At 63.0% G+C, this 19,107-nt stretch overlaps 1 protein-coding gene across 3 annotated transcripts in view; it reads right to left on the bottom strand.

Moving 5' to 3' along the window:
• The window catches only part of RRP8 (ribosomal RNA processing 8), a 40,585-nt gene extending 22,736 nt beyond the window's left edge, over window positions 1–17,849 (bottom strand). Inside the window, exons 1-7 of one of the 3 annotated variants that reach the window (XM_074953824.1) lie at window positions 17,712–17,849; window positions 17,215–17,506; window positions 16,249–16,711; window positions 15,979–16,108; window positions 15,727–15,833; window positions 13,557–13,653; window positions 2,591–2,758 (exon numbers count right to left, since the gene is read on the bottom strand). In XM_074953824.1, coding sequence (XP_074809925.1) covers window positions 2,591–2,758; window positions 13,557–13,653; window positions 15,727–15,833; window positions 15,979–16,108; window positions 16,249–16,711; window positions 17,215–17,506; window positions 17,712–17,810 — 1,356 coding nt within the window. In that variant the 5' untranslated portion in view covers window positions 17,811–17,849. Of the gene's footprint in view, window positions 1–2,590; window positions 2,759–8,454; window positions 8,636–13,556; window positions 13,654–15,726; window positions 15,834–15,978; window positions 16,109–16,248; window positions 16,712–17,214; window positions 17,507–17,623; window positions 17,681–17,711 lie in introns of those variants that run through there. The other 2 variants (XM_074953829.1, XM_074953834.1) reach the window with 2 other exon arrangements.
• Between the last annotated feature and the right edge of the window lie 1,258 nt (window positions 17,850–19,107).

Genomic DNA, 19,107 nt, shown 5'->3' with positions numbered 1-19,107 from the left:
TGTCCCCCCCAACTTTTTCTCAGAGTCATGGCTAGTATCCTATCTTGTGCTTTATCTATTAGGACATTGATCCATGAGCATTTAAGATCATTTTCTTTCTAGCTGTTAATGATTTGGGAACAGGCAATGCCATTTTTGATATTAAGTGCCACCCTGCCCTCTCTTTATTGGTCCCATTGATTTTGACATCCCACCAAGTTGCTGTAACACTAACTAGATCCAATTCACGCTCAGGAATGACAAATTCCAATTCTTTTTACTTGTTCCCAGGCTCCCAATATTGGCATATAGGCAATTCAATCCTTTCTTCTCTTCGCGTCCTTTGCTCTCCACATTATCATCTGCCGAGTGGTCAGATCTTCCCTCTTTTTACCCGCCCCCCTGCTGGTATTGGTTTAAAACCCTCCGGACTCCCCAAAAGAAGCAGTCTGAAACTCTCTTTGTGGGCACACTGGATTTTCTTGCAGGTTGGGCTGGGTAGCCATCCACAGGTGTGCCCTGTACACCTCACCATTCCTGTCACCAAGCTAGACTCTCACAGATCTCTTATGAGTATGCATCCGATGAAGTGAGCTGTAGCTCACGAAAGCTTATGCTCAAATAAATTGGTTAGTCTCTAAGGTGCCACAAGTACTCCTTTTCTTTTTGCGAATACAGACTAACACGCCTGTTACTCTGAAACAGATCTCTTAAACAGTAATCATGCTGAGGACTTGCTATCGGAATTCCTCCTTGTCCTCTTCTCTCTGGTGGTCACAGCCCGTCCACCTCATCTGCCTCCGCCTGTGCAGAACACCACCCTGACCTCTTGCCTCAGGTGAATAGATTATTTAATGGTCCCTTCTGGACTTGAATCTATGAATCTGCCCTTACTCCCCTCACTCTCAGTGAAGATACTATGGCAGCCCCCCCCAGCCTGCCTGGCATGCTCTGCTGTCTGGCTGCCATCTCCCGGCTCAGTGCAGGCTCCTCCATGTGAAGACCAAGCAGACTGTGGGACGGCAGAGAGGCCTTTCCCATTGCCCCACGCTCTGACAGAGACCGAGCATGAGAAGGGGCATAGGTGCTCCAAGCCCATCACCCTGCTCCGCACTTCATAGAATCATAGAATCATAGAATATCAGGGTTGGAAGGGACCCCAGAAGGTCATCTAGTCCAACCCCCTGCTCGAAGCAGGACCAATTCCCAGTTAAATCATCCCAGCCATCCATCCCTTCGGCGGCTGGAGGGTGAAGGGCTGCAGCTCAGGACCCCACTGCACAAGGCGGGCAGGCTGCGGGGCTCCTGCATGCAATGGGGCTCAAAGAGCTGTTCCTGCACAGGGAGAGGGAGGGGCACAGAACATGAAGACCAGGCTTCCTCAGCCCCCTGCTCTCATATGCTGCCTCCAGAGGAAGGCCACACCTGCCGAGGTGGGTCGAGGAAGGGGAGCCATTGCTGAACCCCGAACACTGCCTGCTGGCTCTGGGGTGAAGGAGTGCTTAGCACAGCAACCAGGGACTGCCCTCTCTTCCCACTGGGCATCAGGAGCAGGCTGCAGGAGACATCGCCCAGGGACCTCCCAGAGCGAAGTGGTAGGGGATGCCAGCTGGGGTGCAGACACTCTGTGAGCTGCTCCGAGCGGCAGCGGGATGGCTCCAGTCTGGATGGCCCAGCCTGCCCTCCCCGTGCAGGGCAAACGGAAAGGGCTGTTTCTGCTCTGGGGAAGCGTTTCCTCGGCCTCCGCCGGGGAGTGGTGCCTGGATAAGGGAGCACTGGGGAGGGACTGCAGGGTTGAGACGCAGAGTCTGCTCCAGGCCTGAGCAGGCTGCTGCCCAGAGCTGGCACGCCTGCCCCTGTGCACTAGCCTGGGCAGGGTCTGGTCTGGGCAACAGCCTCAGGAAGCCAGGGCATAGCTGCTCTCGGGCCAGTGCAGCAGTGCCAGGTCTTGGGGCCAGAAGCGCTCTCTGTGGCCAGAGCACAGCCCTGGCCGGGGACTCTGGGGAGGAGCAGGCTGCCATGGATCACCCCCGCCAGAGGCAGAGCACTCACAGGAGCCAGCCCTTGAGCTCTGCTGCCAAGGGGTGTGGCTCAGCCCCCCCCCCCCCCCAGCAATGCCAACGCCATGCTCTCTTTGGGGCGCCACACCAGAGAGGAAGATAACGTCCCTGGCAGGCTACCAGGGATGTTACAGATGGATCAGTGGTCTCAACAACTTTCAGTGCCTCCCCCACCCAGGAGGCTAAGACAGAGAATCACAGAATCATAGAATCTCAGGGTTGGAAGGGACCTCAGGAGGTCATCTAGTCCAACCCCCTGCTCAAAGCAGGACCAATCCCCAATTTTTGCCCCAGATCCCTAAATGGCCCCCTTGAGGACTGAACTCACAACCCTGGGTTTAGCAGGCCAAAGCTCAAACCACTGAGCTATCCCTCCCCGCATTAAAATGATGAAAAAGATTCTGTGCAAATGAAACACCCATGGGTACCTGCCTCCCTTCACAATAATGGCTGGACTCCTCCCACTCGGAGAGCCACAGACACCCTTCCCCAACTGGGCACCCACTGCGCACCCCCGCAGCAGAGGCAGAGCATGGCCCGCGGCTCCCTACCTGAGGCGCGGGGGCACTGTGCCCCTGCTGGCTGGGGCTCCCACCAGGAGCCTCCTCGCTGCTTGGCCTCCTCCTGCAGGTCATGCGCTGGCTGTTCAGCTCCAGGATCCGGGTGGTGATGCCCTTGACGTGCAGCAGGTCATCCAGTGAGTTGAAGCCCTTCAGCTCCTGCCAGGGAACAAGCAGGACTCAGCTTGGCGTCGGGCCGAGCTTGGGCAGCCCCACACCAGAGCTTACCTGGAGCCCCCCCTTCTCCCTGGGGCTCTCTGTGTCCCTCCCAGGAAGATACTTCCCAGCTGGAGCCCTCTCTCTGCAGGGTGCTCCCCCGAGATTCCCCTGCAGTCACCCCGATTACCCCCAGCCGGCACAGCTCAGCTCACACCTGGTCATCCGTGGGCCCTGCTGCCCAGCTGCCCTCCCGCAGAACCAGGACCCCATGCCCAAGCCACACATGCTTCTCCCCTCACTCCCTCCCTGGCCCTCACAATGCCTAGGAGAGCCCAACTGCATACACCTCTGGGGGAGGGGCCCTGAGCTGGGACTGTGGTGGGGATGGGGGCACAGGAGGGGCTGAAACACCTGGGAAGAGGAATTTTGTCTCTCTACCTGACAAGCCGCTGACCCAGCCCCAGATCTTCTGCCCCACGTTTCTTTGCCCCCTTACCCCTCCCACTCCCGGGAACAGGAACCAACCCCCCCCAAGGGGAGTGGAAAGAACCCCGGGGCTGGGGCCCACACTGTGCCCTCCTGGGTACAAGCACCCTTCTCCAGGTTTCCAAACAGGATCCAGCAGCAGAGAGGCCTAGACAGGGAGCTGAGGAGAGGGGATTCCCTAGGAGTCTGGGGAAGAAGGTGTCTACTTCACAGATAGACAGGGACTTGCCCTGGGGAGGGGACACCCTCCCAGGATACAGGGGGAAGCTCCCTGTCGGCTCGTCTCTAGGCAGCTGGTGGCTGGCAGGTGCCGTCCAGGTGCCCAGACAGGGCACTTTGGAATCCAAACATCTGTGATGCCTACCAGACCCACAATCTTTCACAAATCCCGCACCCCACCCCACCCCAGTCCCTCAGGCTCAAGCGCCTTCGCTGGGAAACTGAGGGAGACAGGCCCAGGCTCTGACCCCAGGGCACACCCATGCGTCGCACAAACCCTCATGTCTGGCTCTCTGTGGGCTGGATGGCATGCCAGGAACACAGGTCTCTTGGAACCAGGACTGGGGCCACACTGCATGCTGGGGGCCCCGCTTCCTGCACACCATGCCATGGCCCTGCACCTGGCTGCGCAGTCGGCTAGGTCTATGGTCTCTGTGGAGAGGGCGCTGAGGGAGCAGGAGGCTGCTGCCCAGAACCTACCAGGGTCCCCATACTGCCCACCTTCCCCACCAAGTGTCTGCAGGCAGGACAAACAGACTGATAGAGGGGGACTACAGGCCCCTGAGTCCTTCGTGGTACTCAATACCCTGAAGATGAGAGCACCATGGTGAGGAGCATGCCGCAAATTCCTTGTTCTGGTGTCACCAGGGTAGGAGGATCCATGGCCTGCATGGTCCCTTCTCTCCTCTTCTTCCCCCGACCCCTGGCACAGAGTCAGGGGGCACAGCCCGATAGCCAGCACAAGCTAGGCTGGATGGCTTGCACTGAAGAGAATCTGCCTTCAAGACTGGCTCTGACAGGAAGCAGCAGGGACTAGGCCAGAGGCTCCGTATGCTGACAGCCAGGCAAGACCCCTCCCTGGTAATCTATGCAGGCATCCTCCCATGCACATTGCCTGTCCCAGGGCCCCTCAGCCACAGCAAATGGAGCCAGAGCTGCATGCCATGTGAGGCCCTGCCAGCCAGGGTGCACAGCCTGGCCCAGCACTGCTGCCGCACTGCCAGCCCTGCTCAGCCTCCCCCACCCAGAGAGGGAGTGCAAGGACCTACTGAGCAGCGCTGGCTCACCAGCTGCAGACAGTGTCCTCTGCACTGCTCACCCACTGTGCCCTGGCCTGCAGGAACTTCCCACCCCTGAGGCCACTGGCCAGGTGAGCTGTGCTAAGAGAGGTCCCCCGCTGACCCCTCAGACAGCAGCCCAGACTCTGATGTTCAGTGCCAAATACCACCGGTCATTGGTGCTGCCACCCCCTGGTGCCCCATGCTCTAGGGCAGAGGTGGGCAAACTACGGCCCGCGGGCCACATCTGGCCCGCGGGACCCTCCTGCCTGGCCCCTGAGCTCCTGGCCCAGGAGGCTTGCCCCCAGGCCCTCCCCTGCTGTTCCCCCTCCCCTGCAGCCTCAGCTCACTGCACCGCCGGCGCAATGCTCTGGGTGGCAGGGCTCTTGCAGAGCCGCAGCCTGACCTGGTGCTCTGTGCTGCGCGGTGGTGTGACTGGCTCCAGCGGGGCAGTGTGGCTGCCTGTCCTGGTGCTCTGGGTGGCACGGCTGTAGCGCCGCCAGCCACCGGTGCTCCACGCAGTGCGGTAAGGGGGCAGGGAGCAGGGGGGGTTGAATAGAGCGCAGGGAAGTTTGGGGTTGTGCTCAGGGGGCCGGGGTGTGGACAGCCTCCCCTAACTGGCCCTCCATACAATTTCAGAAACCCAATGTAGCCCTCAGGCCAAAAAGTTTGCCTGCCCCTGCTCTAGGGTACCAAGAGCGGAGATCCGGGGTCGGGAGGGACTGAAACAGGAAGGGTCCCTGCTAGAGGGACAATAAAGCCTGGCTCTTTGACACTTCTTACAGGTGAGACACATCAGCTGGGGTCTCCTAGTAGCAGGGTCTGTCCCCACAAGAGTGGCTGGCCAGGATCCACCCAGGGGCCCATCCAGCTCAGCCTCCTGCCTCCTGCCTCTGTTGCGGCCAGACCCTACTGCTTCCAAGGCAGGAGCGCAGCCATGGGAAGTTCTGAAATAGCATGCCCCTCGAGGAGCTCTCCACCCACGTAACAGAGGCTAAAGCTCCTATGCTTTCAGCGACAGTTTGTTACACTGTGAACAATCATTTCCTTAACTCAGTTCTCACATGCCTACACGGTCTTTGATCCCTGCACCATACAGCGGGCCTCTGACAGCACCCAGGAATGAACCCCTCTTGCCATTCTGGGGGACCACGCCACAGCGTTAGCCTTACCCTCAGGCTCACTCCTTCTAAGCTCAATTTCTTTTTAAACACACACAGCAGGCTGCAAAGAGAGGCCCAGGCCCTCCAGGGAGGGTCAGTGGTAACGCTGCCCATGCAGCCAGAATTGCACCTGGTCACACATGGCCCCAGCTCCGCCCCCCGGCACACGTGCAGCCTAACAACAGGACTGCACACTGATTTCAACGGGACCCCATCTCTCTGTGGCCAGACTCTATTTGCAGCGATGGCAGCATACGCCCATAGTAGCTCTGGGGAGGCCATGGAGTGGTCCCATGCGTGTGCAGGCTGGGCCCAGCCAAGGAGGCAGGGGCCCATGTGCAGCAGGGCCAATCCCAGTCAGGCACTGAAAGCCACCCTGGAAGGAGAGGTGAGAACTCTACTGAGCACCTGGCAATTTCTGGCAGAGCAGGCAGGGGCACCAGCAGCCTTCCCACTATCATCAGCTACTTATATATACGCTCTCCCCACAGCCAAACCACCACACCTGCCCCCAAGGAATGCCAGCCTCCCACCCCCTCCAGGAAGTCAAACCCCAAACAGAGCCTTCCCCACCCTGCTGGGGACATCAAACCCCACAGGGCAGCCCTGCTCACTCGCTCCAGTGACAACTTCCCCACCTGTCCCGTCAGTCCCGCCGCTCCCAACCTCAGCAGTCAGTACCATCCTTCAATCTCATTGGCTCCCCCGCCCCGCAAATACTCAGCCCCCCTCCCCAGCCTACCCACCCACCTCCCTTGCTGCTCTCTCCTGTGCATTCTCCACACCCTGCACATCAGACTCAAGTCTCAGCACAGCCCACCTCCAGCCTGCCCTCTGACTTTCAGAAGGGCCATGTAGCCACAGTGACTGTGGGAGGAAGAGAGGCAGAGCAGGCCTTCCACAGCTCCCAGGGCATGGCCGAACAAGGGGCTGGACGAGATGACCTCTTGAGGTCAATTCTGCCCTACATTTCTGGGAGTCTCTGAGATGGGGATGAGCATGCAGCAGGGAGGGGAGCCTAAGGCTGCACAAGAAAGTTTAACCAGTTGCACTGGTGCAGTTGATCTAGGTATACCAGTATAAACACCCATGGGGACACTCTTATTCCAGTACAAAGGTGGCTTTATTCGGTTTACCTTGAACCACTTCCCAAGTGACAAAATCAGTGTTGAAAACAGGCTCTCTTATACTGGAACAAGAGTGTCTACACAGGGGGTTAGACCGGTAGAACTAGAGTAGTTTAAACCTGCACCTGAGCTCATAACCAAATTGTGCCATAGAATCCTTATGGATAGTGATTCCATGCTCGAATAATAAGATGACAGCAGCAGGGATCTATTACCAACCACCCGTCCAGGATGGTGATAGTGACCGTGTAATGCTCAGGGAGATTAGAGAGGCGATAAAAACTACACGTCTTCATGTTCTCTGTATGCATATATATCTTTTCTTACTATATGTTCCATTCTATGCATCCGATGAAGTGGACTGTAGCCCACGAAAGCTTATGCTCAAATAAATTTGTTAGTCTCTAAGGTGCCACAAGTACTCCTGTTCTTTTGCGGATACAGACTAACACGGCTGCTACTCTGAAACATATTAACTGTGTACATGTCACCTCAGGACGGGATGCAGAGATAAAGTTTCTTGACACCTTAAATGACTGCTTCTTGGAGCAGCTAGCCCTGGAACCCACCAGAGGAGGGGCAATTCTTGATTTAGTCCTAAGTGGAGCACAGCATCTGGTCCAAGAGGTGAATATAGCTGAACCGCTTGGTAATAGTGACCATCCCTGGGGACGGGGAAAGGACACCACAGAAGCCCACTGCAGTTCAGAAAGGGGAACTACACGACACTGAGGAAGTTAGTGAAACGGAAATTAAAAGGTCCAGCGCCAAAAGTGAAATCCCTGCAAGCTGCATGGAAACTTTTTAAAGACACCATAACAGAGGCTCAACTTAAGTGTACGCCCCAAATTAAAAACATAGTAAGAGAACAACAGAAGTGTCACCACAAAGTAAAAGAAGCAGTGAGAGGCAAAAAAGCATCCTTTAAAAAGTGGAAGTTAAATCCTTGTGAAGAAAATAGAAAGGAGCATAAACTCTGGCAAGTGAAATATAAAAATATAATTAGGAAGGCCAAAAAAGAATTTGAAGAACAACTAGCCAAAGACTCAAAAAGTAACAGCAAACAATTTTTATGTCCATCAGAAGCAGGAAGCTGCTCAACAACCAGTGGGGCCACCGGAGGATGGAGATGCTCAAGGGCCGTAACTAACGCGAGGGGTTTGTCGCAGGTACTTTTAGTACAAGTCATGCACAGGTCACGGCAGAAAACAAAAATGTAGGACTGCGACCTGTCAATGACTTGTGCTATATACCCCACACAGCCCCCCTCCGCCCCCGGGACCCCCCGCATAACCCCCCCTCCCCACGGGCCCCCCGCACAGCCCCCCCCTCCCCACACCCCGGTACCCCCCCCACAGACCCCCCTCTGCCCCCGGTACCCCCCCCACAGCCCCCCTCCCCACACCCCGGGCCCCCGCACAGCTCCCCTCTGCCCCCGGTACCCCCCCCCACACCCCGGGCCCCACACAGCCCCCCTCCACCCCCGGGACCCCCCCTCACACCCCGAGACCCCCCGCACAGCTCCCCTCTGCCCCCGGTACCCCCCCCACAATCCCCCCTCCCCACTGCCCCCCCCACAGCCCCCCTCCGCCCCCGGGACCCCCCCCACAGCCCCCCTCCCCACACCCCGGGCCCCCCCGCACCTCTCTCTTGCGCACGATGCCCCGGGCCCGGCGCCGGCCGATGCCGCTCAGCGCCCCCTCCAGCTCGGACACCCCGGCGCGGTTGATGTCCAGCTTCCCCCCGCCGGGGCCCGGGCCCCCCGGACCCGACATCGCGGGGCAGGAAACACCGCGGCCCCGCAGGCCCGTCCGCACTGCGCACGCGCCCGGGGCCCTCGCGAACAGCCGCACCGCGCACGCGCCCGGCCAGGCCCCGCCGCGGAAGGGAGCAGCCGCCAGCCACCCTGAGCATGCGCGCAACCGGCGCAGCTTGTGCCCCGCCGAACTACAATCCCCACAAGGCACTGCGAGGCGATTGAACAACTTTATTGGTATGAAGTGAACAGCGAAAGCGACAGGCGCCCGGGGAGCCGCCGGGTCGGGCTGGCGGCCCCGCCGAGACCAGCGCCGGTGTCTGAGCGCCCGCTCCCCCGGGCCACGGCTCCCTGCGGCGGGCTCGGGGGGCCGCCAGCCCGCCCGCCCTTCCTCCCGACCGAGCTGTTACAGCCCCCCCGCCGGAGAGAAACCCCCGCCCCGCCCCCACAGCCGAGTCCAGGAGACTCAACAGCGCCCCCCCCCGCCCTCCTCTCGGGACACACACACACACACACACACACACTGCAGCCGATACACACCGCCCCCCCCCGCACCAGCCCCCCCCCGCCCCGCCCCCACAGCCGAGTCCAGGAGACTCAACAGCGCCCCCCCTCCCTCCTCTCGGGACACACACACACACACTGCAGCCGATACACACCGCCCCCCCCCGCACTGCCCCCCCCCAGCCGAGTCCAGGAGACTCAACAGCGCCCCCCCTCCCTCCTCTCGGGACACACACACACATACACACACTGCAGCCGATACACACCGCCCCCCCCCGCACCAGCCCCCCCCCGCACTGCCCCCCCCCAGCCGAGTCCAGGAGACTCAACAGCGCCCCCCCTCCCTCCTCTCGGGACACACACACACACACACACTGCAGCCGATACACACCGCCCCCCCCCGCACTGCCCCCCCCAGCCGAGTCCAGGAGACTCAACAGCGCCCCCCCTCCCTCCTCTCGGGACACACACACACACACACACTCTGCAGCCGATACACACCGCCCCCCCCCGCCGGAGAGAAACCCCCGCACTGCCCCCCCCAGCCGAGTCCAGGAGACTCAACAGCGCCCCCCCCGCCCTCCTCTCGACACACACACACACACACACTCTCTGCAGCCGATACACACCGCCCCCCCCCCGCACCAGCCCCCCCAGCCGAGTCCAGGAGACTCAACAGCGCCCCCCCCGCCCTCCTCTCGACACACACACACACACACACACTCTCTGCAGCCGATACACACCGCCCCCCCCCCGCACCAGCCCCCCCAGCCGAGTCCAGGAGACTCAACAGCGCCCCCCCCGCCCTCCTCTCGGGACACACACACACACAGCCCGCCCCACACTGCCCCCCCGCACCGCCCCTCCCTCCTCTCGACACACACACACACACACTGCAGCCGATACACACCGCCCCCCCCCCCGCACTGCCCCCCCACAGCTGAGTCCAGGAGACTCAACAGCGCCCCCCCTCCCTCCTCTCGGGACACACACACACACACACACACTGCAGCCGCTACACACCGCCCCCTCCCCGCACTGCCCCCCCCAGCCGAGTCCAGGAGACTCAACAGCGCCCCCCCCCTCCTCTCGGGACACACACACACACACACTGCAGCCGCTACACACCGCCCCCCCCCGCACTGCCCCCCCCAGCCGAGTCCAGGAGACTCAACAGCGCCCCCCCCCCGCCCTCCTCTCGGGACACACACACACACACTGCAGCCGAAACACACCGCCCCCTCCCCGCACTGCCCCCCCACAGCCGAGTCCAAGAGACTCAACAGCGCCCCCCCCCCGCCCTCCTCTCGGGACACACACACACACACACACTGCAGCCGATACACACCGCCCCCTCCCGCACCAGCCCCCCCCCGCACTGCCCCCCCCAGCCGAGTCCAGGAGACTCAACAGCGCCCCCCCCCGCCCTCCTCTCGGGACACACACACACACACACACACTCTGCAGCCGATACACACCGCCCCCCCCCGCACCAGCCCCCCCAGCCGAGTCCAGGAGACTCAACAGCGCCCCCCCCGCCCTCCTCTCGACACACACACACACACACACACTCTCTGCAGCCGATACACACCGCCCCCCCCCCGCACCAGCCCCCCCAGCCGAGTCCAGGAGACTCAACAGCGCCCCCCCCCGCCCTCCTCTCGGGACACACACACACTGCAGCCGATACACACCGCCCCCCCCGCACTGCCCCCCCCCAGCCGAGTCCAGGAGACTCAACAGCGCCCCCCCCCCGCCCTCCTCTCGGGACACACACACACATACACACACTGCAGCCGATACACACCGCCCCCCCCCGCACTGCCCCCCCCAGCCGAGTCCAGGAGACTCAACAGCGCCCCCCCCCCGCCCTCCTCTCGGGACACACACACACACATACATACACACACTGCAGCCGATACACACCGCCCCCCCCCGCACCAGCCCCCCCCGCCCCGCCCCCACAGCCGAGTCCAGGAGACTCAACAGCGCCCCCCCCCGCCCCCCGCCCTCCTCTCGGGACACACACACACACACACACACACACTGCAGCCGATACACACCGCCCCCCCCCGCACCAGCCCCCCCCCGCACTGCCCCCCCCCAGCCGAGTCCAGGAGACTCAACAGCGCCCCCCCTCCCTCCTCTCGGGACACACACACACACACACACTGCAGCCGATACACACCGCCCCCCCCCGCACCAGCCCCCCCCGCACTGCCCCCCCCAGCCGAGTCCAGGAGACTCAACAGCGCCCCCCCTCCCTCCTCTCGGGACACACACACACACACACACACTCTGCAGCCGATACACACCGCCCCCCCCCGCCGGAGAGAAACCCCCGCACTGCCCCCCCAGCCGAGTCCAGGAGACTCAACAGCGCCCCCCCCGCCCTCCTCTCGGGACACACACACACACACACACACACACACTCTGCAGCCGATACACACCGCCCCCCCCCGCACCAGCCCCCCCAGCCGAGTCCAGGAGACTCAACAGCGCCCCCCCCCTCTCGGGACACACACACACACTGCAGCCGATACACACCGCCCCCCCCGCACCAGCCCCCCCCCGCACTGCCCCCCCCAGCCGAGTCCAGGAGACTCAACAGCACCCCCCCCCGCCCTCCTCTCGGGACACACACACACACTGCAGCCGCTACACACCGCCCCCTCCCCGCACTGCCCCCCCCAGCCGAGTCCAGGAGACTCAACAGCGCCCCCCCCCTCCTCTCGGGACACACACACACACACACTGCAGCCGCTACACACCGCCCCCCCCCGCACTGCCCCCCCCAGCCGAGTCCAGGAGACTCAACAGCGCCCCCCCCCCGCCCTCCTCTCGGGACACACACACACACACTGCAGCCGAAACACACCGCCCCCCCACAGCCGAGTCCAAGAGACTCAACAGCGCCCCCCCCCCGCCCTCCTCTCGGGACACACACACACACACTGCAGCCGATACACACCGCCCCCTCCCGCACCAGCCCCCCCCCGCACTGCCCCCCCCAGCCGAGTCCAGGAGACTCAACAGCGCCCCCCCCCGCCCTCCTCTCGGGACACACACACACACACACACACTCTGCAGCCGATACACACCGCCCCCCCCCGCACCAGCCCCCCCAGCCGAGTCCAGGAGACTCAACAGCGCCCCCCCCGCCCTCCTCTCGACACACACACACACACACACTCTCTGCAGCCGATACACACCGCCCCCCCCCCGCACCAGCCCCCCCAGCCGAGTCCAGGAGACTCAACAGCGCCCCCCCCGCCCTCCTCTCGGGACACACACACACACAGCCCGCCCCACACTGCCCCCCCGCACCGCCCCTCCCTCCTCTCGACACACACACACACACACTGCAGCCGATACACACCGCCCCCCCCCCGCACTGCCCCCCCACAGCTGAGTCCAGGAGACTCAACAGCGCCCCCCCCCCGCCCTCCTCTCGGGACACACACACACACCCCGCCCACCCCGCACTGCCCCCCCACAGCCGAGTCCAGGAGACTCAACAGCTCCCCTCCCCACCCCACAAATGGAGTGGGAACCCCGGGGTTGGGCAGGGGCCCCAGGGCAGGGCGCAGGCGCCCCAGGGCAGGCCGGGGTGCCGGGCAAGGTGGGGGCTCCAGGGCAGGGTGCAGGGGTGGGGCGCAGGGGCCCCAGGGCAGGGCAAGGTGGGGGCCCCAGGGCAGGGCACAGGGGTGGGATGCAGGCGCAGGGGCCCCAGGGCACAGGGGCCCCAGGGCAGGGCGGGGTGCCAGGCGAGGTGGGGGCTCCAGGGCAGGCCAGTATGCAGGCACAGGCACCCCGCCCTGCCCTGGGGCCCGGTGCAGGGGTGGGGGCTCCAGGGCAGGCCGGGCATGGTGCAGGCCCCAGGCAGACACCAGCTGAGGGGCCCCTCAGCGCTTCTTGTAGAGGCAGGGTCTCAGCGCCAGGCCAGGCAGGCTCCCCCCAGCCCGGGGCTGCCCCGTCTTGGAGAAATCAAACATATAGAAAAACCGATTGTCCAGGTCCTGCAAGGGGAGAAACAGCTGATGGGAGCTAGGCCAGCCCCCGCACATCCCTCCAGGACACCTGCCCTGCCCTCTGCCCACTGGCTCCTGCCACTGCCAAACACCTCCCTGCTGCACCCCCACAGCCCATCTTATCCCTCCCCACACCTGCTCCTCACCAGCCCCCAACCTCCCCCTGCATCTACCACCCACCTCCCTGCTGCACCCCCGCCACAACCTCCCCCTCCCTGGCACCTGCCACCAAAGCCCAGCCCTGCCAGTGGGCCTCCTAGCCAGACACAGGGCAAGAGCAACTCAGCGAGCTTCCCTGCCCTACCTTGTCCTAGGGGCAGGGGGCAGCAACAGCCCAGGGGCAGAGGCAGGCCCCACCCTGCCCATGGCAGCCCATGCCCCCGGGCCCCACCCTGCCCTGCTGGACCCTGGGGCAAGTCCTGCTCACAGCATGTGGAGAGGGGGTAGGACTCACCTTGGAGACAATCTGAAAGCCCAGCTGAGTCACAGCGCTCACAAAGGCCCGGATGTCTGCGAAGCGGCTGGCAACCTCTGCCACCTTCAGCGTGCCCCTGGGGAGATGCCAGGTGAGGGGAGAGGGCTGGTTCCTTGAGCCACTGCCCGTATCCCCCACAACTCCTGCTCTGTGCAGCAATCCTCCACCCCTCTGCAATCCTCCCTGTGACAAAGTGGGACTGTTCTTAATGTCTCCTCTGAATACTGTAGGGGTGCCTCAGTTTCCCCTAGGCATTTCTTAAGTCTCTAGGGGGTGGGATAAGGGGGTGTGATTGTTGCAGAGTAAAGGGACAAGGTACATAAATGGCCGACACTCTGTCTTCCTGGCAACTGATGGCCTGGGCCCTTCCTCCCTGCAAGGTGAGAGCTAAAGGGTTGGAGAACAAAGGAATCCGGTGACCTCCTGGCCTGGGAAAGGGACAAAGCCCAGAGGAGGAGGGGCTGGAGGGGGAGGAAGTTTGGGGCTGGCTGGGGACGTGGAGTGAAGGGCAGATGGGGTTGTCTGGCTCACTGCCCCCCAAAATGGACCTGGCTGAGGGGTCCTGTTCTCTGCACCTACAAGCTCTGTATTAGACCATGTTCCTGTCGTCTAATAAATCTCTGTTTTACTGGCTGGCTGAGAGTCCCGTCTGACTGCGGAGTTGGGGGGCAGGACCCTCTGGCTTCCCCAGGACCCCGCCTGGGCGGACTCACTGTGGGAAGCGCACGGAGGGGCAGAGGAGGCTGAATGCTCTGAGGTCAGACCCAGGAAGGTGGAAGCCGTGTGAGCTGTGTGTCCTGGGGACAGGCTGCTCAGAGAGAGGAGACTCCCCCAGAGTCCTGCCTGGCTTTGTAGGGAGCCGTTCCAGAGCATCGCCCGGGGACTCCGTGACAATCCCCCACAGCTACTGCTCTGTGCAGCTCCCCTCCGCCCCTTTAACCCCCCAGTTAGCAGTCCCTCTACTCCCACACCCACACTCACCCACCTTTGCGATTTCCCCACCACAGCTTCTGCTTTATCCTGCTCCCCTTTGCTCTCTGAGTGGCCACAGCCACTGTGCTGCTGGCAGACCAGATGCCCGTTGATCCCCAGATCCCAGTGTCTGCCCTGGGCACGGGCAGAGACAGAGCTGGAATTGGGGTGGCTCAGCCGTGTGTTAACATGGGAGTTGCTGGCTGCATTGTACTGTCTGTGCTGCGTGTCGGACTGTAATACGCGAGCCCGTGTGACTGTCCGAGTCTCCGTACAGGTGGGGACCAGCTGCTGCTCCATCCTAAAGCCTTCCCCCCCAAAGAGCAGCCCTCCGATCCGGGGGATCCTACAACTGGAAACTCCCCACATCTGGGCTCAGAAAGCAGCAACAAGAGGACTCCTGCTGCTGTGAAGAGTGGACTCCTCTCAACAGCTGAGTTTGCCCCCTCTGAGCACACCACAGGAGGAGGGTAAAATTCCCAAACTAACCAAACTACCTAGCTCACTGCTGCTTGGACGGGGGCGTGGGGGGGGGGGGGGGAGAGGCGGAGGTGGGCGCACCGGGGTGACTCGGCATGAGCAGGGATCCCCAGCTGCTTAGCCTGGGTTAGTCCTAAGGACAAAGGGAGCTTGCTGGGTACGGAGCCTGCAGTAGCTTTGGGAAACAAGGACTGCAACGCTTTCCTGTGTCTGGCTGGCTGCTCTAACCTGGGGAGTCTCTCTCCCATTGACATCTGAAGAGTCTATCCCAGGACTGGCTACATGAAACCCAAAGAGCAGCTGACCTGGGGTAGGTGACGGGCCCTTTGAGCGGAGGAGTAGCCCAACTCTGGCTGTGTGCGGGGAGCTGTGGCTGTTGGTCCTGGGAGGTTAGAGACACAAGGCCTCAAGAACTTTTATTGGACCCACTTTAGTTGGTGTGGGATACCAGCTTTCAAGCCGCACAGAGCCCTCCCCGGGGGGAGTTCCCCCAGCGTCCCAGCAACACTCTGTCCCCCTTGGCACCCTGCTGTGATTCGGGAGGCCAGGCCCATCAGTCAGAGATGTGCTCTCCTGGGTTTGTGCCCTGATGCCTCACGGCCCGCCCTCATGCTCCGGCTTTATGCCTCCACCCCTCAGTGTTGTGCTGCCACGCAGCCCCCCCAGGGCCTCCCAGGTTATCCCAGGCCCCCGTTACCCTGGCCTCAGCACCCGGTTGGCCTCTTCCAGGATCTCCCGCAGATTGGTGCCCATCAACGCCAGGCAGAACACGGTGACATCCACAGACTCATCTGCCAGCGGCACCTGCAAGGCCAGCCAGCAGCGTGAGCCCCGGGGGGGAATGTGACAGAGGGAGACCCCCCCCCCCCACGCATACCTGTACCTGCTCCCTGCAGGCCCACGCCCAACCTCAGCCCCCCGCCTGGTAACCCCCCCCCGCCTCCCCTACCTTGGCCATGTCACACACAGTGACACGTGGGCTCAGCGCCACCAAGTCGAACGAGTGAACCTTGTTCCTGACACTGGTCGCAATCTTGCAGTCGCCGCATCCAAAATCTGCCACCACCAGCGAGGCCGGCCTGAGGGGGAAGCAGAGAGTCAGTGCCAGGCCACGGACCCCCCCGCCCTGGCCACAGGGTCCCCACCAGCGCTCAGCCATGCCCGACCCCTGCGCAGGGCCGAGGTCCCCCTGCAGCACCCACCCGGCCCCTGCACTCACCGACCCCGCAGGTACTGGATAATGCGGTGAACTGGATTCTCAGGCCAGCGCCCCACCTGCCGGGCGAAGCCGCGGTGATAGATGGCAAAGGCAGCAGGGTCGCGCTGGAAGAGCTGGGCTGCCTCCTGGCTGCTGGACGTGTAGAGCTGCTGGTTGATGTAGCGGAAACGGGCTGACTGGAGCCGCTCCTCCATCCGGGCCCGCAGCACCCCCGAGGGCTCAGACGGGGGCAGTGCCGAGGTCCCCTGCCCCACATCCTGCCCCGCGCCCAGGCCCTGCCCCACATCCTGCCCTGCGCCCGCTTTGAACTTGTTCTTCTGTCGCCTTTTGTTCTTCTGTTTGTTCCTCCACTGCTTCCTGGTCAGCAAAGGAACCGGCCTGCCAGCGGCTGCGCCCAGCTCCCGGCTCGGCTGCTCTTTGCTGGGTGCACGCACGCTGTCCCCGGGGGCCTCTGCTGCAGAATCTAGGGGAAGAGACAGGGCAGGTTGACGCTTAACTGCTGCATTGGCCCAGCGGCCCCCACACCACTGAGCTCTGGCGAGGACGCTCCGAGGCCGACAGGGGAGTTGGCGCACTCAGCCTGCCTGCCGGAGGGGAGCAGCCGGCCGGCCGGCCGGCAGTGCCGCCTACACAGGTCCCACTCCCCAAGGGACGTAGAACACCGGGATGGGCCTGGGAAGCCTGGCTTCAGGGTGAGGCACCCGCTCAGTGCGCACAGCTCAAGGGATTCAGGGTACAGCCCATCCAGCCCCTCTGCTATAGGGCTTGCTTGCTCCACACAGCCCTGCCCACAAAGCCCAGGCCCAGCGCCAGCTGCTCCCAGCCGGACCCCCCAGCTCGGTCCCACCTCCTGAGATGTGGCCCCAGGCGGGTGCATCTCCCTGCAGGAAGATCCCGAGACTCGACTTGGCTCCCCCCACTCTGGAGTCCCCCTGGGAGGGGGAGCTCTACAGGTCCACTCCATACCTTTCCTCCGTCTCCTGCCAGCGGGGCCTGGCTCCGGTCCTGGGTGGGGAGCACCGGAGGCGCTTGGAGCCCCTGGGGTGACACCGGGGGAGGAGGCAGCTCTGGGTTTCAGGCCCTGTCTCTGTTTCCTGGGCTGTTTCCTCCCTGCCCGGCCCGCAGAGTCAGACTCAGATTCGCTGTCCTCAGACAGGGGCCCAGGGCTCTGAGGAGGGTCCGTGCAGCTCGAGGCCTCTAGGCGCTGCAGGGTCGCGAGGAGCCGTCTGCGCTGCTTCTGCAAGGAGCCTCTAGGAACCTGGAGACAGCAGGGGCATCAGTGCTGCCCCCAGAGCTAAGGGGGCCCAGGGGGTCTACACTGCTCCCACCCCACCTGAGGCAAAAGACATCTCTCTCGCCCGCCCACGGAGCTTACCCCCTCCTCAGCTCCTGCCCCCATCCTGATCCGTGCCACCCGCCAGATGAGTCCACATCTCTGGAAAGATGGGGCAGAGGGGGCTCACCAGGATGCAGTGCTGGGCAGGGCGGTGCCGAGGGCGCAGGAGAGCCTGGCTGAGAGCCTCCCCGCCATCCTCCTTGTTCCACCCCCCTTCGTCAAACATGGTGCGGCTGCCAGGAACCCGGCTGTCTCCCCAGGCGGCTCCCACTGGCCTAGAACAGAAGAACAGTGGTGAGGCCTCCAAGCTGTGTTTCCCTGGAGAGTCAGGGCCAATGGCTCCCGTATTTCCCCTGGGCGCCCCAGCAGCTCCCAGCCGCTGCGTTTCGTGGGCAAGACCCACATCTCCCCCTCCTGCGCAGGCTGCCCCATCCCTGCGATTCCCAGCGACAGGGTGCTGGGCACAGAGTGACTGTCCGCAGCGAGGGGGGACCCCAGCTCTTTCTTTCATAGGTCACCGCATGACACTCCAAGAATCTACGTGCTCTGGCAGGAGCCGCCCTTCACCCCCTGCCAAGGGTCTCCTCTGTGGTCACAAATTCAGGCTGGCTTCGGCTCAGAACAGCACTCAGCCTATAGGCCTCAGGAGCCCAGGCCTTCAACTGTACCCAAAGGATCGGGGCCCTCTCTGGACCAGAACCAGCCCATCGGGCAGATCAGGAAAAAGGCTGGAGCCCGTTTAAAAACAAGGCAATTTATCCACAAACTCTTTGTCTGTCAGTGAGAACCCAGTTTAAACTACACCCTGGACACAAACTGGATTTGGAGTTGGTTTCAAGGGGCTGATAACGAGGTCGAGGTCGCTCAGCGCTGTGAAAAATCCACTCCCCAGAGCAAGCTGACAGCGCCCTGGGACGGGATTCACCACAGCCAGGGGAGAACTCCTCCCTTGCCTGCACTGGAGCTGCACCACCCGCACTGTAAGTGTTGACATATCCACAAACACAGCCACATTTTAAAAACAATGGACCCCAAAGGGGGTAAAACTATTTATTAAGCTTTCTCCAGGACATTGCACCAACATCTGACACAATCCCCCCAAAATCCTCACACCCTGGAACCAGGAGCATTACATTGGTTCCCTCACTGCCAACCTGCAGTCCCTGCCAGCCCAGCCCTGCCGGTGCCCCTCCCCTCCCTACCCGCAGCCCCTGCCCCCCCCACAGCCCTGCCGGTGCCCCTCCCTCCCCGACCCGCAGCCCCCTGCCCTGCCGGTGCCCCTCACTCCCGACCCGCAGCCCCCTGCCCCCCACAGCCCTGCCGGTGCCCCTCCCTCCCGACCCGCAACCCCTGCCCCCCCACAGCCCTGCCGGTGCCCCTCACTCCCGACCCGCAGCCCCTGCCCCCCCCACAGCCCTGCCGGTGCCCCTCCCTCCCGACCCGCAGCCCCTGCCACCCCCCAGCTCTGCCGGTGCCCCTCACTCCCGAACCGCAGCCCCTGCCCCCACCCACAGCCCTGCCGG

The sequence above is a fragment of the Natator depressus genome, chromosome 1, assembly GCF_965152275.1.
Source record: "Natator depressus isolate rNatDep1 chromosome 1, rNatDep2.hap1, whole genome shotgun sequence".
Classification (NCBI taxonomy): domain Eukaryota; kingdom Metazoa; phylum Chordata; order Testudines; family Cheloniidae; genus Natator; species Natator depressus.
This window is presented reverse-complemented; position numbering and strand designations above follow the sequence as displayed.